This window comes from Carlito syrichta, unplaced genomic scaffold (genome assembly GCF_000164805.1).
Source record: "Carlito syrichta isolate Samal-C Ts95f unplaced genomic scaffold, Tarsius_syrichta-2.0.1 Scaffold143131, whole genome shotgun sequence".
NCBI lineage: Eukaryota > Metazoa > Chordata > Mammalia > Primates > Tarsiidae > Carlito > Carlito syrichta.
The window spans coordinates 937-19,343 of NW_007087227.1; the positions used below are offsets into that span (position 1 = coordinate 937).

Consider the following 18,407-nt stretch of genomic DNA (forward strand, 5'->3'; position numbering starts at 1 on the left):
CATCCACCCTCTGGAGTCAGAGGCTCCTGGGTGTGTTCTTACTGCACTACACAGCCACTGTTTGCATGCGTATCTCGCCTACTAGACACATGCTTTTTAAAGGCTGAGACTAAACCATAGTTTCAACATTGCTCCTAGAATCTAGGCAGAAACTCAACAGTTGCTTGTGGAAGAACTGTCAAATTAACTCCAGTTACTACATAGATGAGAAATGTCTAATATGGGTTTTGTGACACTCCAAGACGCAACCTGTCATAGGAATGTGAGGGACCAAACGCCAAGATGGTTTTCGGATACTCAGCGAACTGTGTTGCCTTGTCTGGGGGATGCCAATGCTCACGTAGTCAGTTTCTACTCCAGACACTCCCCCCAGAGTCCTTGGACATTCAGTACACTGTGCTGCCATGTGGCGGGTTCTCAAGTGCCCTTTGTAACTGGTTCCCACCCCAGACACTCCATCCAGAGTCCTTACAGACCCCGGTGCTGAGCACACATGTACCAAATCTTAATGCTTTGCCACTCATGGTTTCTACCTGGAATTTTACTTATACTCGCTTTCATTTTGGCCTTTTTTGCTTTCTTCCTTGTTTATCATTAGACAACAACGCTCTTCTAGATTTGAATAAAAAACTCAACCTCGATGTTGGACTGGGAGATGCCTGACTGGGTTTTTCCTCAAGTTCTTGTCGCATCCTGTCCCCTAGAATCACTCGATGAACTAGGAGAACACAGTGCTAAAAATCTGACTTGCAGGTGTCAGGGAAGCAGTGCTTGCCCAGAGACAGAGGAGGCCTGTCCCTTGGTGACAGAGCCAGGAGGGGAGTTTAGCCAAAGGGACAGAGCAGAAAGCATGGGGAGGAGGGAGGGAGGGAACCACGTGTGGGGGCTGTACTTTCCTTGTTGTGGGATTATGGTTTTCCCTCTAAGTATAATGTCTTTATTTTTAAAATGTTCCACAGTCAGCACAAAGTACTTACCAGAGGGAGCAAAGACACGCAGCAGTTTCTCAAGAGTCTGAGTGGGTTCTGAGGGTCACGGGAGGGCTTGACTGCATTGCACAGGGGGACAGAAGAATGCTAGACACATCTTCCCGGAAGTAGGAAAAGTTTAAACTCAACAGGCCCCATTCCCGGAATATGCTAAAAGCCTCAAGTCCCCGCAGCCTTGGCTTCTGTGTCCTGGTGAATGTGATGCAATCACTTCTGAATCCATGTGTTCCTCTGGATCACTCTTGAATCCATGTGTTCTTTGTGCTTCTACCTGGTGTGCTGGGAATCTCAGGGCACTGATTATATGGCAGCTGGTTAACTATGACTCCAATTATACAAACTTGCTGCCCAAGCAGTTGTCCCCCTGCTGTCTGAGTAGCACGTCCCCTTTCCCCAGATGTCAAGGTGCCTCCCATCACAGTTCACGCTGCTTTGCTGAGTTTCTTCCAGGGCTACAAGTGTCCTACCTTGAGCCCATTCTGTTAAGACTGACTCAAGGGGTCATTTACGTCTCTCTGGTGGTTTATTTTCTTGTCTCCCCCAGGCTTATTTCAGAAGATCCATCAAGAAGCTCAAAAGTTGATGTTTCCATAGTGGAAGTTTACAACAATGACATTTTTGACCTTCTGGCCAAAGACAGTTCCACAGCAGGGTCAGGGGTCAAGCGCGAGGTGATGACAACCAAGGCAGGAAGGAAGGAGGTGGCGTTGCTGACCCAGAAGTGAGTGGCCGTGTGACTGTGGTCAGGAGGCTGCAGTTCTTTAACTAGTGTCCACTTCGGGAGGATCCCAAGTGGAGTTGGCTGTGCTGGCCAAATCGGTCCTGCTCACCAGCAAATGGTTTGCTGTGCTTTTTTAGTGCTTAGTGGGTGTTGCATGAGTGTCAGTTTACTTCAAGAATCATCCTTCTTTCATGGTAACTGCATAGAGAGGATATGGGTGTTAATGAGCTGAGATGGGTGATCATTTCACAAGGTATACATAGATCAAAACATCAAGGCAGACATCTTAAATATATCCAATTGTATATATCGATGATATCTTAATACATCTGTTAAAGATTTTTTTTAAAGTCTGTACAATCGAATTAATAAGCCAAGCCTGAAGGCTCACTTGAGGCCTGGAGTTCAAGACCAACCCAGGCAACATAGCAAGACTCTGTTTCTTAAAAAAAAAAAATATATATATATATATGTGTGTGTATACATATTTGTATATAGATATGTGTGTGTGAATATATATATCTGTATATATGTGTGTGTGAATATATATGTGTGTGTGTGTGTGTGTGTGTGTGTGTGTGTGCCAAAAAAATGCACATTTTAAGTATGACATTCACTCAAAAAATGGCATTAATCAAATGAATGCTAGCATCACCATGCGACAGGCAGGACAGTCAAAGAAAACGGTGGCAGCACGGTTGAGCAAACATCATACTACACTTTGCTACCATTATTCAATTCAACTTCGAAAAGTGATTCATAGATAACATTCCTTAAGATGCTTATACATTTTTTGGGCAGCTGGTATATATGTATATATATGTATTTAGTATTTATTTTTAGTATATTCTATGTGATTCTTGGTGAGAGCCTGTGGGACAGACACCATCCTGTCTCACAGGCAAGGAGACAGGCCCAGGGTGGTGCAGTGACTTGTCCCCACCAACCAGTCAAGGACAGATGTGCTCATTTACCTTGTAAATACCAATGTTTAATAATGAACCCTCTTGCAGAAGCAAGGGTCCACATCTCACAGACACGCCTCCTCAGTTCATGAATGTCTGGTCCATTGCCGTGGGCCGGGTGTGCTCTGCAGGAGCCTGGGAGGTCACTGGAGGAGCTGCCCCCTGGGGAGGCCCAGGACAGGCTGCTGAGCCCAGGGCCTTGGGGGTGGCGAGGGTAAAGGGCCTGAGAGCTTGAGGTATTTGCATCATGTGGCCAGAGCTTGAGCTTCCCATGGACAGACTGTGTCACATGTCATCCGATCAGGAGCTCCGATCTGGAGTCGTGTCTCATCCCCTAATGCAGAAAAGCAGATTCAACTCTCATTTCATCAATATGATTGATGGCCACAGTATGTTAACACGTGGGTCCTTGGGACATCACAGCTGAGGGTTTTGTTGATGCAGAGAGGGTGGCAGCCTCTGACTTTGTCTGAAATGGTTGGTTATCTCAGGGGAAGCAGTTAGAGTAAAGCAGATCCGGGGAGGCCCCAACAAATAGAAAGAAAAAAGCTACTTTGTCATGTTTGATTTTTTGCCCCAGACCGGCTCCAGCCCACCTTCTTGAAATCTCACCTAGTTTGTGTGAGTGGTGTCTGTCGGTGGGGGAGTATTAGGTGACCGTGAGGGCGGGTTGGCTGCTTCAGGGTATTCGCTGATGCTTGTCGTCCACCAGGGCAGTGGGCAGCGCCGCTGAGCTTGTGAGGCTCGTGTGGGCAGGCCAGCAACTCCGGGCTCAGCACCCCACACTGGTGCACGCAGAGTCGTCCAGGTCTCACCTAATCATCACTGTGACTCTCACCACAGCCCCTGGCTCTGATGGCACCGGTAAGGCACCGTTTACACCTGGCCAGTTGCAAGTAGCAGAAAACCCCACTTACAAAGAAAAAAACCTCAGTATATCCGCAGCATCTGAGGCATCTCACAGGGCCCGAGTGCACATTTGACAACTGGAAACCCAACCCAGAGTCCCCTGGGGTCACAGACGGGAAGAAGTCATCCTGCTAAATAAAACATAGCAGAAAAAAAATGGGCATATTCATACTTTGGGACGTCTGCATTCTTGAGAAAGAAGCTGTCCATGGAATTTCAGCTTAAAATCTAAGCTGCAAACTACCCTATGGATAAAATGATTCCGATTGTGCTAGAAACATGACATGTGTCAAAAGACCTGTGGCATCTTGGGCAGTGTCATGTCAAAAGACCTGTGGCATCCCAACCCTGAGCTATAACGTCCAGTCCCCTACAGGGCTTGTGCAAACAGATGGCAGACACTAGCCCTACAGTCAGACTCAGCAGGGCTCGAATGGGACCCAGAATCTGCATTTCTGCACGTTTCTGGTGCTAGAGACACACTTGGAGAACCTCAGGCCTGGGGCCTCAGTGTCACAATCTGTCACGAGAACCCTGGGTCTCTGTGGGTTGACACAGGAGAGGCTACTTCTCACTCGCGTGGGCCAGTGTTCTTCCTTTTGTTACGATGATGCTTGAAATGTGTGGCCTCTAAGGTTGCTCAGGCGCAGGAGGAAGAGTTGATGGTGACATGCTGACTGTAGTGATGGTGACACACTGACTGACATGCCGGCTGTAGCCGCCTGCCTGGAGCCAGCACCACTGGCCACAGCATGCCTCACCTATGGGAACTGGGCAGGGCATGGGACACCCGCTACTTCTACCAGAAACACATGACACACTCAGAAGAGAGGGAGGCTACGTGTGTGGTGTGGGAATAGACTTGATCTCATGCCCTTTCTGAAAATTGGGTGTATTTTCTATGTTTTGCATAATACATATATATTATTATGGTTTTTTTTTTTTTGAGTTGGAGTCTCACTCTGTCGCCCAGACTGGAGTGCAGTGGCCTCTCCCGGCCACCGCAGCCTCGACCTGCTGGGCTCCGGCGATCCTTCCACCTCAGCCTTCCAAGTAGCCGGAATTACAGGCATGCGCTACCACGCCCGGCTGATTTTTTTGATTTATTGTAGAGTTGAGGTCTCGCTGCCCAGGCGGGTCTCGAACCCGCGGGCTCAGGCAATCCACTCACCTCAGCCTCCCAAAGGCGTGGGATTACAGGCTGAGCCACCGAACCCGGCTATATTATTATGGTTTTAAATAATCTTTCTAAGTTTATTTAGGAATGACACTCAGACCCGGCACATCATTAAAAAGAAGAGAAGATTTTTGTGGAAGATGATCAGAGATCGTGGAATTCACTTCTCAAAGGGCTAGTGGGTTTTCCAGCTGGGATTTTAATTAACGTCATTACCACATCTTTCTAAGGAGCATTATCAATGTTCTTTGGAGAGATTAGGCAATCGTTCAACTTTCCATGCTGGAAAATGCTTTTCTCTTCCTTTTCATGTTTTTCCCCAGGGAAGGCACCCATGGTCACCAGCCCCTCTCCCGTCCACTTAGGTATAAGCCGCAAGGCAAAGCCATGTGGGTGTGCCTGGGCCCAGAGCGTCACATGTGGGGCTCAATGGGCTCTGTGACACTGTCCCCCCCACCTTGTACTAGGCCGGCCCTGCAGTCTAGCCCTCTCCCCGGAGCCCACCTGCCCGCAGCCTCAGCCCACGGTGGCAGGAAGGACGGATAGGAGCAGGAGCATGTCTCCTGGAGCTTCACCCTTGAGGCCCATCCCCAAGGACCCCACAGGGCACAGCGAGAAGGTGTGGGCCAGGCTGCAGCTCGTGGACTTGGCAGGCAGCGAGTGCGTCGGTGAGCCGGGGCTGGCGACTTTCCTGGGTGGACACATGTTGGCAGAAGCCCTTGAGGTGGGGATGTGGACAGACCCCCGGATGCTTCAGCGTGGCGTGTCCCCTCCAGGTGGTTTTCCGATCCCTGTCAGGGTCTCCTGGTTGGTGTCTTCCCACAGCAATCCCAAAGTCGTGGGCCACATGTTGGCCTCCAGGGAAGAGAAAGGCCCCCTGGGATGAGACGGGCCCTGGGGACCCTGGGATGAGAAAGGCCCTTAGTGTTCTGAGATGACAGGGGCCCTAGGGGATCCTGAGGTGAGAGGGGCCCTTGGGGCTCCCAAGATGAGAGAGGTCCTTGGGACCCCCGGCAGGGCTGTGGGATGAGGGTCCCAGGTCAGTGCCTTTCCCATGCAGGGCCTCTCCCATGAATGCCTTGAGGCTCATGCTCACCAAGGTACCTGCGTCATTGTCCCTGACCCAGTCTTGAGGTGAATGATGATGGTGTGTGAGTGTGTGGTCTGTGGTCCCTGCACCCTTCCAGGCAAGTCCGGGGTGACTGGTGTGGCCCTGAGGGAGACGGCGTGCATCAACCGGAGCCTTGCGGCCCTGGCCGACGTGCTGGGGGCCCTGTCAGAGCGCCGCGGCCACGTCCCTTACCGGAACAGCAGGCTCACCCACTTCCTCCAGGAGGCCATTGGTAAGCACTGCCCTGATTACCTGCCTGCCCTGCCTGTCCCCAGGGCCCTGGGCAGTCCTGCCTGTCCCTGGGCCAGGTGTGACCCCACCTGTAACTCTGGGCCATGATCCTACTTGAAACCCTAGGCCAGGTATGACCCACCCATATCTTTGGGCCAGATGTGACCCACTCAATATCACTAGGCCAGACGTGACCTCACCTGTAACCCTGGGTCAGATGTGACCCGCTCATATCCTTGGACCAGGTGTGACCCTACCCGTAACCCTGGGCCATGACCTCACCTGTAACCCTGGGCCAGGTGTGACCCCACCCGTAACCCTGGGCCATGACCCCACCTGTAACCCTGGGCCAGGTGTGACCCCACCTATAATCTTGGGCTATGACCCCACTGGAAACCCTAGGCCAGGTACGACCCACCCATATCCCTGGGCCAGGTGTGACCCGACCTATAACAGTGGGCCAGGTGTGACCCCACTTGTAACCCTGGGCCAAATGTGACTCACCCATATCCCTGGGCCAGGTGTGACCCTACCTGTAACCCTGGACCATGATCCCACTTGTAACCCTAGGCCAGGTGCTACCTACCCAATATCGCTGGGCCAAGTGTGACCCCGCCTGTAACTCTTGTCCATGACCCCACCTGTATCCCTGGGTGAGGTGCGACCCCACACATGATCCCACTCCAGGTGCCACCCACCTGTGAGCTCTCAGGGAGGCCTGCTGGTCATGCTGGGCCTGGCCGCCTTGCCTCACGGTGCACTGTGGTCCCTGTCTCCTGGTTTGCGCTCTCCTCACTCTTCCCATTGTACTGGTTCCCACTCCGACTCCTCAGCCCACTGCGGGTCCTCACGGGAGAGGCAGGACTCCACGAGAAGAGAAGTGGAGAAGTCTTGTGGGAGTGTGTGTGAGGCCTGATTTAGGCTGGCCTCGCACCCCCTGACCCCTCGACTCTGGAGTGGGTGAAGGCCTGTTGCTACCCCAGGCGAAGCATTGGCCAGTGCCCGACAGCGGCACCTGGGCCTTGTATCTCAGAGCCTGCCCACCCCAGCCCACAGCCCTGCCCAGAACACAGTGGTGCTCTGCGGCTGGCCCATCCAGGCAGGGGTTCCATTCAGGCTGGGGTCTCATTCAGGCTGGGGTCCCATCCAGACTAGGGTCCCCTCAAGTTGAGGTCCTGTCCAGGTGGGGGATCTCATCCAGCCTGGGGTCCCATCCAGATGGGAGTCCTGTCCAGGCTGGGGTCTCATCCAGACTGGGGTCCCATCTAGGCTGGGGTCCAGTCCATGCTGAGGTTCCATCTAGGATGGGTCCTGTCCGGGCTGAGGTCGCTGTTCAGCATCTTGGCCCTGGGGAAGCCGTTCTCTTCTGGAATTCCCCACATGCTTGTCCCTGTTGTCACTTGTCTCTCTCTTCTTTTCAAGGAGGTGACGCCAAGTTGCTGGTGATCCTGTGTGTGTCCCCCAGCCGGAAGCACGTGGCACAGACTTTGCAGAGTCTGAGCTTTGGGACCCGAGCGCGGCAGGTCGAGCGTGGCAGGGCCGGGAGGAGGCCGCCCCACTCCCGGACAGAGGAGAGGGCATGGATGGGAGAAACATGCAGATGAACCTCCCCCTAAAGTGTGTTTCCTGTCAGTGCATCATGGCGTTGGTGCCCTCAGGAATAAACAGTGTGTGTGTGAACTCGGCACACCCGGCTTTACTCCCAGGGAACCACTGTGAATATGAACAACCACAAGTCAAGGCCTGCCAGCCATCAAGTGGGCGGCTTCTCATGTGCGACCAGGCAGGAAGGGGGCGTGTGGGGCGGATAGGCCCTGTCATCTCACATCATGCACAAGGCCAGGCTCCGGAGTCAGGCAGATGGAACCAGGTTCACAGTGGCTCCACCATGCCAGCTCTGTGTGCACCCCCGACGGATCCACAGCCTCTGACACGTGGCCTCGTCACCTGAAGAGGGAGGGTGAGACTGTGGCTGCAAGCCTTGAAGGAGGTGCGTGCAGTGCAGGTGCCACAGGGTGGTCAGTCTTGTTTTGCTGTTCTTCCCCGTTCACCCTGCAAGAATGTTACTGCCCAGGCAGAAGCCCCAGAGCTGAGCACACAGGACACATGGCCCCACATGGGGAGGACAGGCGGCAGGGCCCGGGTTCTTAGCCATTAGCTCTGTGGGTGGAGTCTGGGCTGAGGAATGTCACACATTCCATTTCTGCCACTGCTTCCTGGACTCTAGCAAGGCACATGTGGGACACGACCAAAGGCGTTCATTTCTGAGTGTGATGACGGCAGCGGGCACAGATTTGCCCAGAGCATCACAACACCCAAGGGAGGCTGTGAGACCCTCCTCCTGCTGCTGTGTGTGTTAGTGGGGACGGATCCACCCTGCGCATTACAGCACCTGAGGGGGAGGGCATTAGGTGGTGTGTGTTAGTGAGGCGTGTACTTCACCCTGTCAGTTTCAATGTCATGACTGCATTTCCCTGGGTTTGATGCATGTTGGAACATGCCACAGGCTTCCCTCCTGACCAGCAGAGGAGACGGGGCCATTCAGGTGAGGTGTCCAGGAGACACCTAGCACCCCACACAGGCCGATGAGGGGACTGACCACAGGAAGGAATAACCATGGAGGAGGACTGACCATGGGAGAGGACTGAGCACAAGGGAAGAATGACCACAGAGGAGGAATATCCAGGAGGAGGAATGATCACAGAGAGGAATGACCACAGGGAGGGATGACCACAGGGAAGGATGCCCATGGGTCAGGGATGACCATGGAGGAGGAATGACCATGGGGGAGGAATGAACACGGGAAGGTTTAACCACAGGGAGGACTGACCACGGGGAAAGGGATGACCATGGGGGGAGGGATGACTACGGGGGAGGGGTGACCACAGGGGGAGGGATGACCACGGGGAGGGATGACCATGGGGAGCAATGACCAGGGGGAGAGAAGACCATGGGGAGGGATGGTCACGAGGGGGAATAACCACAAGGAGGAATGACCACAGGTGAGAACCAACCACTGGAGAGGTCCAAGGAGTGGTGTGATGTGGAGTGTCCACCTGCAGGCACCTGAGGGAGGACAGGGCCTGGTCATCTGTCACCCAGAGGGTATGAATCCAGCTTCCATGGAGCCCATCGGAGAGGCCTGGGCCCTGGATGGGCCAGAGTGGGGGACAGAGGGGATGGAAAGGAGAGGACGGTGGGAGGACCTGGGCCTACCAGAATGCCCCTGTGCCTCTGATACTTCCTGGCAGCGATGGGCCTGAACTGTGGGCTAGGAGGTCCCAGGACATGATAACAGAAAATGAAAGTGTTATCATCCCAAGATGCAGTGGAGGCTCAGGTCTCAGCCGGAGATGTCACCCATCAGCCCAGGAAGCAGCTCCGTGGTGGCCCGTGTTGAGCACAGGAGGCCCAGGTGTGACCTCAACATGCAAGGCTAGAGGCTCAGCCTCTGATGGCCCTAGGCAGTGACTGCTCCAGGGGTGTTCCTCAGCGTCCCTGGGACGGAGAGGAGCCACACTGGGTCTGGCAACAGAGCTGTGCCTGTCCGCAGGGCAGCCTCCACTGGGTGACGGACAGTCAGCCACAGGGACTGGCCTGTGGCCTCCGCCTGCCATGGGGCTGGACTGGGAGCGTGGCCCACTCCACCCCAAGGCTCTGCTTGGGACTCAAGAGGGGCTGGTGGTGGGGGGGACAGCTGCCCACTGTGTCCTCTGCCAGGAGGATGGTGCTGAGGCTGCACCCTGTCTCCAAGACCCTGAGAAGATGAGCCTCCTCAGCCCCTAACAGCCCAAGCACCGGCACTGGGTCCCGGGAGCACTACCGTGGGGGGCACCAGAGCACAGGCTCAGACCAAGAACAACAATCCATTTCTTATCCGCAATTTTTGCTCATAAAACAGGTCTGGAAGCGGGTCTTGGAGAGAAGTCACAGCTGCGTGTCTGCAGCACAAATGGCTCTGGTGTCAGAAACACCTGATTCCATCCATGTGCGCAAGAGAAGAACCTTTCTCCAGTGATCAGCACAGACCCAGAAACCTGCACCCGTGTGCTGCCTGGGTAGGAGGAGTGAGCTGCCCTGGCCTGACATGAGCAGAGGGGAAGGGCCCAACTCCTTTTCTGGAGCCCAGGGTGACATACAGGCTGGCAGGTGCCCAGAGCCCAGGCCCCAGCAGTCTTTCCCTGTGGCCCTTTCTCAGGGCTGAGCTTCCTGTCCCGTGGGCCGGTGCTGAGGCCATATGCTCTCATGGTTGGTGGGGTGGGGCACCCTCCTCCAGAGAAAAATAAGAGCACAAAATCCAAAGTATGAAGATAAATGCCTGGAAAAGCTAGAAGCCACCACATCACAGCCCTTCTAAAGCTGGCAAATAACACAGATAATCCAATGTCCTGTGACAGCATTTTATTAGTTAATTGCCTGTGATTAATAAGCACTTGGCTTGTGTGTCTCACCACCTCATCAAGGACTCTGTGAAGCATCCAGCATCTCCTAGCAGGCAGACTGCAGCATGTCCTCCTTATGACAGTCTGATGGCTCCTTCCCTTCCCAGCTCGGCATGGAATGTGGAATTGCCAGAACTGAGGCTCCAGCTTTGGAAGGAAGCTCCTCCTGCCATGTGCCCCCACCCCCCCCATGAAACCAGTGCTGGGAGGACGTGTCCAGTCCATGAAGTGACCGCTGGCCCTGGGCCTCCCTGTCCTGAGCTCCCTGCTACCCCCACAGCTGGCGATGACATGGCCCGGCTGGAAACATTTCCCTGCACACCCAGGTCAAGTGTGTCTCTAAGACAGCCTCCCCTTGGCAAGCCCCCAAGGCACCCACAGTCCCAGCGGTGCCCCCATGCTGAGAGGCGTGTGTGGCCAAGCCCTGGGAAGGGTTCCAACTGGTGATGGCTAAGACATCTTCTGCCAGTTGACAAAACTGTAGAGCCCTGGGAGCACCTGGATGGGCCCAGAGCGCCATCTTCCTGGGTGGGGTGGCACATTGGCCCTGCCTGGTAGGACACAGAGTTCACGTTCACTGAAGACCCAACGCTCAGCGAGGCTGTGGCTGTAGGACTGCCAATCTCTCTGCCCGTGGGCGTGGTCCTCAGGCCGCCATCACCATGGCCAGGCTCTTCCAGAGGAAGGACGGATGCTGCCTGGAATTCGTCTTCCGTGAGAGAGGCTGGCTGGGAACCTGGGATCAGAGAGGCCCACACCTCGCATGCCCCACACACAGGCTGCCCTGTCACCACGCTGGACCAACGCTCTGTGCCTCCCACACCTGCCCCTCCTACCTCCCAGCCCAGCAGGGAGAGCAGCACTCAGCAGCGCCAGATCCAGCGGCAGTTAGACTCTGTCCCTGCATCTCCGGTAGCCTCGTGACTGTGACCTGCCAACTTGACCTCTGACCTGATCCCAGCTGCCGGACCAGCCACCCCTGGCCGAGGTCATGTGAGGATATGACTGCTTGCTGTTAGCATACCTCAGAGCTGCCAGCCTGCTCCTGGGTGTCCAGGTGAGTTTGAAAGGTGGGTTTCTGTCCAGTCCCACAGATGGGGTAAGAGGGAGACTTTACTTGAGGCTTTGCCTCAAGCCTCCCACCTGCCTCATCCCACCCCTGGGAGGCCATGAAACCCCCTTGACAGCGTGGCCATGGTGTGAGTCCATGGTCATAGTGTGAGTCTGTCCAGCCCTGCCTGTCCCTCTTAGGAACCGCCCCGTCCCTACCAGTCAGTGTTCATTTTCCTGGACAACGGCTCTTCTGCTTAAAAGACCCTTGGTCTAAACTTAAATGGAAAACAGGTTTTCCCTTCCTCCCGTGGCCCTGCTCCATGGCCAGTTTCCTCTCTGGAGAGGAACGCCCTCCCTGCTGGCCTTCACTTCCAACATGGCTCTTACCCTTCCAGGTGTGGTTGGGTACAGGGCAGGGCTGCAGAGATTGGGGGTTAGCAAAGACAGGGCCTGAGCATGAAGGGTGCCCACCCAGTCTCCTGCTGGATGTCTGAGCCCAGTGGCTCCGAGTGGCCTGCCTGGCTGTCCCCTCCCAAGCAGGGATCTGGAGAGCCAGACCTCTAATTGTCCTCTCCACATTCCCTAAAGACCAGAGATCAGCATTTTTGGTGGAATGCACCCGGTTGTTAGTAGACACTTGGCATAATTCTCCATGTCTGCCATCAAGGCCCAGCGGAAGGACAGAAATAGGACTCCCAGTGGGACTGGAGTGGCTTTCCAGGGTCATCCAGGGGTCCCGGTGGCCTTGGGTCTGCAAGGACACAGGATGCAGGTTCCGACCTCCATGTCACCTTCCAGCTGTTGCTCTTAGATTAGGGATGGGCTGGCCCGGCCTCTGCAGTCCAGTGGCTGTGGCAGCCACAGTCTATGGCATGTGGCCAAGGTGACCAACAGGCAGTGCCTGGATGTGAAGAGTGTGTGTGTGTGCGCACATGTGTGCATATGCACATGTGTGTCAGTGTGCAAGTGTGTGAGCACGTGTGCCGGTGTCCTGGCTCCAGCCCGACCCCAGCACACAATTCCCTGATGCTCTGGGGGCTGAGCTCCCGTTCCCAAGTTTCTTCAAAGAAGAAGTCACTGACCTGGGCCAGGGTAGATTCGCCCTATTTTGTACCAGTGAGGAACGACATTTGGGGAACCCAGGGAAGTTGGCTTTGCTGGCTGCCCTCCCCCCTATCCACAGCCCCAAATCCCACCCAGGTCACTGGCAAGTCTTACCCTGGCAGCACTAGGATGCTCCGGCTGTTCTGGAACACAGACTCCAGTAGCCACCAGCACCCGAGTGGGTTCCCCACCACAGAGGCCCCATCTCACTCCCAGGCAACTGGGCAGGCCCAAGTTTGGATGGTGGTTGGGTTCCATATTGCAGGTACCAGGGCACCCGCGGAAGCCTGCCCACTCCGCCTGTCTCTTGGACCGTCTCTCAGCGAATCAGCAGGGGGGCTGCAGAGGTCTCTCTCTTTCACAGAAAGCAGATGCCCAGGCAGACTCGCCCAAGCAGCCCTATGCCAGCCCTATGCTGTGGACTCGCCCAGCAGCCCTATGCCAGCCAGGAGCTCAGATCCTGCTCTCACTCTCCAGCAGGTTTGGGGCAGGGCAGGTCCTCATGTCTTCACCAAACACAGCAAAAGCTCAGTGGTGTCCAGGGTACCCACTGCCCATCATGATCTCACATGCTGTTTAGAACCTGAGACCAGCAGGGAGTCCTGGTGACTCACCTGTACATGAGGACAGCAGGTGCACATGGGGATCCTGTGTAGGGAGGAGGCCCTGAGGAGACCACGGCATCCCGGTCACATTACCCACCATACTCACCTTTCTCAGGGCGGCCCACGTGGGCCAGGGCAGGTGACATGCAGAGCCAGCCCCCATCTGCCATCCAAGGCATCTCCCTCCACCAGCTGGGCAGCACCAGCAGCACCCTGGAGAGTCAAGGATGCCACCTGGAGGCTGGGAGGGGCCCTGGGGCCCTGTGGCTGGAGGTGGGAGGGGAGCCTGCTTGGCCCCAAGACAGTGGGGTTTTTGGAAGCCCCGACTTGCCAGAAAAGGTAAAGAAATGAACCACCTCCAGTGGTGGCCTGCTGGTGTGGATGGTGGCCGGGGTCTCCCGCAAGGCCTGGGTGATGGCTCTGTAGGCAGATCCAGCCCTCGTGAGCAGGATCTGGGCCCAAGAGTGGCAAAGAGAGTGGTCTGGGGAAGCCTGGCATGGGATAGCGCCGTGCATCCAGGTCGGGGACGCGGAAGCCTGCCCACTCCGCCTGTCTCTTGGACCGTCTCTCAGCGAATCAGCAGGGGGGCTGCAGAGGTCTCTCTCTCTCTCCAGGTCTGGGCACAGCTGCCTTCTGTCCCAGATTAGGTCTGGTGGCAGGCTGCCAGAGGGCTGACCCCTGACTCTTCTGGACACTGGACAGCAACTCTGGCCCCAGAGACCCCAAGGGAAGCAGCTCCCGGGTGCGCCACAGGCAGGCAGGAGTGCAGGCCCGGTCTCACTGCCAGGAGGACATCAGAGCTGCTCCACTCCTCTTACAAGGGAAAATATGGGGGATGCTGGCTGAGGAAGGCAGTGGCATCCAGTTAGCAGGAAGTGCCATGGTCATGTGGCAGTGGAATGGAAGGGGCTGAACCACCCCAAGGCTGGCGGGTGTGGATGGAGCTGCAGCATGGATGGCTCCTACATCACAAACTCCTGCAGGGGCGCGTACTCCCCAAGGAGGTCCAGGGAGAGGCGGTTCATGGACCTCGGGTTGTGGAGGGTGGTCCCGGTTTCATGGGGGGCTGCCAGCCCACACTCTGGGGTACCGCCCAAGGTGAAGCTGAGCCAGGTGGGCGCGAGACCTGGGGCTCTGTGCAGACACATGTTGTACCGGCTGTGGCCATGTTGGCTCTCACCACCCCCGACATGCACCTCCTGGATCTGCAGGGATGGACCTCGGGGTAGGCCTGTGGTTCCTACCACCCCAGCCTCATGGAGTACCCTCAACACTGGTGGTGGCTGCAGCAGCACCCCTGCCACCTCCACCTCCAAGCTATGCCGTGACTGCCTAACTGCTGGATGGACCTCTGTACACGCTGGCCTTGTCCCATGGACCAGTCCCGCAGGGATTCTTGGTTCAGATTCCCGCCTGACCCTCCCTGGCCTCCAGGCTGCTCCGTCCAGAAGGCTCCTCTGCTGTACAGCACTGCAGCACCCCACCCTGCCTCAGTTTCCCTAATAACACATCTGCGTCATTCTTTAGGCCAGGCAGTGACCTCCATGAGGGAGGGGCCCAGGTATTTTGTTTCCTTGCATTTTGGGAGCTCTCCATGACCCTTGGGTAGGGAAGGCCCTGACACCGGGACCCAGGGCACACCAGCCAAGCTTCTTTCCTGACTTTCACTTCCATGTAACTCATGGATCCTCAGTGTTTGGTGTATTTTAGGAACAGTTTGAGCGTGGGCCACTATGCCAGCCCTGAGACATCTCGGACCCAAGAACAGCCCTTGATTCACATGGGTGGAGCTGCCCAGAGCCTGGGTTCTGGGGTGACTGCCCGAGGTCCTGTGCAGGCCTCCACCCAGAGCCCACCCTGTGCCGTCCCAGAGTCTTGCTGTTCCCCGATGTGCTCTCAAAGGTCTGTCAAGGGACCCCTCTGGATGGCCTAGGAAGGCATGAAGAATCCTGACCGGGGATCTGGGAGAGCAGGGTGGAGGGTGGGACCCTACCTGGTGCAGGGCCTCTGTGCTCCGTTCCCTGGTTCTGACCTCTGCCAAGGTCTCCCAGTGAGAGGCTGCAAGGAGGAGGAAAAAGAGGAAGAGGAGGAGAAAGAGGAAGAGGAGGAGGAGGAGGACGAAGAGGAGGAAGGTGTGAGCAGAGGGTCTGCCAGGATGGTTTCCCGTCACGAGGGTGGGGAACTGCCCACTAAGCCATGTCTAAGCCACGAGCTCTGGGACCTGGGTGCCCACCTGGCCATGTCGAGGCCGAGGACAGACAGCTCTGCCCATGCTGCCTGCTGTCAGCATGGCCACCGCCCTGAGCAACTCAGTCTCGGTTTCTGTGCAAATGTGGTGCGTCAGCACGATTTCCACAGGATAACAGACCACAGGGCTTGGAAAGAGCCTCAGAGATGAGGCCACTGTCCTCACTGTGGAGCAGACATACAAGTGCCATGGTGGACAGAGGTCAGTGACAGAACTACCTGGCCCTGGATGACCCGGGTAGCCCTGGGAGATTGTAGGTGACCCCAGTTGAACCTGGCTGGTGCTGGGTATCCCTGAGTGACCTGAGTGGCCCTGGGTGATGCTGAGTCACCCAGAGGTATGTGAAGCAAAGCAGTTAGCCATGATTTCATTTCATTTTTTGGTCAGTTACAACCTTATATGGAATCGATTATTTGGCAGAGATAGTATTTCCAGCAAGCTTGTCTATTTCTAGAGATACTTAGATGTGACATAGCTTGAAAAACTGTCTTATCTATGACACACGGCTTCTGACTATAGGTGACCCTGTGTGGCCAGGCCCTGGGCTGGTCCCCAGTGGTCCCCATCATCTCTACTGCCGAGGGTGTGAAGATGCTCTGGGCCTTTCTAGAGACAGGCAGGTGCTCTAGGGCCCATGGCCAAGACCAACCCAGGCATCCTCAGGAGAAGCAGCTGCATGCGAGGCTGACTGGACATGCAGTGCCAGCACACTGGCACAGCTCTGACTGTCTCTCACTTCAGCTGAGCCTAAGAGTAAAAGTCACTGTCTCACCCAGGCTTTCTGATGGTGGGAACTCAGGAGGGAGCTGGTTGGCCGAGCTCTCTGCAGGCACGAGGGGATCCCTGAGAGTCTCAGCGGCTCTCCACAAGCATGAGAGGCTCCCAGGAGACCCAGGGGCTCCCCATGAGCATTAAGGGCTCCCCAGGAACATAAGGGGTTCTCAGGAGTCTCAGGAGCTCCCCACAAACATAAGGGGATCTCCAAGGGTCTCAGGAGCTCCCCAGGAGCATGAGGGGCTCCATGGGGTCTCAGGGGCTCCCCAAGAATCTCAGAGGATCCCCAGAAGTCTCAGGGTCTCCCCAGGAGCATGAGAGGCTTCCCAGGAGTTTCAGAGGCTCCTGAGGTGGGCTGCCAAGAAGGCTAAAGGACCCCATCCTGTCTTCCTGTTCCAGCATGTTTTGGGGAGCTAGATCACACATGGCCTGACCCCTCCCTGGCCCAGCACTTGGAGGGCAGGTCAGGTCTTTGTCACCTCAGCTCCCACAGCAACAGGCAAGCCAGGGCTACCGGGGCTCACACTTGCCCTCCCCCTGGGCTTGTCACCATGTGTGGTGGGACTGCTGCAGTGGGCGCTGGGGCTGCAGGACAGAGCCTTCCCACGGCGTTCCCTGGCCCCCAGGGGGCATCCACAGACATTTCCCTAGACTCTACAAGCTAAGAGTTGGCCTTGATGCCTGACACGTGGGAGCAGCTGTGGCTGTCGGCTGAGCAGAGTGAGGGGCACTGCCTACCGCTGTCCTTGCTGCCCAGGGAGCCCCTGCTGGCCGGGCCCGGGCCCACCTCCCTCATGTCGCTGATGCAGGACTCCTGGTAGTTACTGCTTCTCTGGGGAGCAGACAGTGTGGGTGGATTGGAGACGGGCGCCCAGATGGCTGGGTGGGAAGAACCCAGGGGACAGACGTGCAGTGGTGGGGTATTCTTAGAATGAGAGAGGCCCCACCAGCGGAAAGGCTGAGGCCAGGCCTTGTCTTGCTCTGCGTCTCCTACTCTCTGAGGGGCAGAGGAGACGAGGAGTAAAAAACCGAGGCAGGATACCTGGGCTGTCCTCCCCTACCCATCTGGAGAACCCTGACATGCAGGCTAGCAGCGGGGTCCCCTCCACCCAACTCCTGGTTGACCCAGGAGCCAGGCGGCCATGACAGGCCAGCATCCGCAGACCCACCTTTCTCCTCCTCCAGCCGCTGCAGTTGGCACAGCACAAGCTGCACACGGAGGCGGAGTCTGTGACTGGCACACAGAAGGTGCAGCAGGTGACACATGCACCACGCACAGCCTGTGTGGTAGGCCAACTTCCGCACAGGCAGCCTGGCCAGCTGAACCTCCAGCTGCTCCCCCTGGACGAGAGGAGAGGTTGTGACTTGGTGACAGGAGGGACATCCGCCACACATGGCCACGGCCAGTGGAGATGCTGCCTGGGCCTCTATGCTACGTGCCTGGCAATGGGGTGTCTAGGGTCATTGTCATGTGCTGCTCTGCCCTGGTGACAGGCAGCTGGACCTCGGGAGGCGCAGCGCTGGATGCCTCCTGCCCATGGCTGCTGGGGGCAGAGCTCCAGGTGGGATGTCATGGCCTCAGGCTCCTGTCCAGAGCAGGCTGCCGTCCAGTGGCCCCATGGTCACTGTCATCCTATCCCTGGCACCTCCTGAAGGCTGACCAGGGCATGGATCTGGGGCGAGGACGAGAGGACAAAGCCACCCACATGCACATCTATGATCTCCCCGTCTTCATTTTTCCTGCGTTTTCTCTCAGGAGCCAGAGGCCTTGTGGCCACAATGCAGCGTCAGGACCAGCAGGACCAGTGCCTGCAGGGCTGGCCACGCGGCACCTGAGGACACAGGCCCTGACGTCCCTGGGGGCTGGGTCTGGTAGTGGTGAGAGGCCAGCAGGAGGGGACCAGTGTCTCATGTGGACAGGGTGCCCAGGACAGCTGCCCCGGCTCTCCAGGGCTCAAGTAGTGTTGAGACCCCAGAAACCCACCAGAAACGCCAGCTTCCCAATGTGGGGCCAGGGGAGGTCATGCAGCAGCTGTGAGTTTCAGCCCACCTCCTGCAAAACAGCCAGGGAGGAAGGG

At 56.5% G+C, this 18,407-nt stretch overlaps 1 protein-coding gene across 1 annotated transcript; it reads left to right on the forward strand.

Annotated features, from left to right (window-relative positions):
* Nucleotides 1-1,533: 1,533 nt before the first annotated feature.
* On the forward strand, nt 1,534-13,450 carry LOC103251581 (kinesin-like protein KIF25; the record flags this gene model as incomplete). Its single annotated transcript, XM_008050173.2, has 10 exons — nt 1,534-1,710; nt 3,388-3,544; nt 5,261-5,429; nt 5,949-6,104; nt 7,526-7,680; nt 11,196-11,259; nt 11,565-11,602; nt 12,410-12,514; nt 13,067-13,182; nt 13,423-13,450. Coding segments are annotated over 10 exons (1,165 nt in total), but the record flags the coding sequence as incomplete, so codon positions are not given.
* Nucleotides 13,451-18,407: the final 4,957 nt, after the last annotated feature.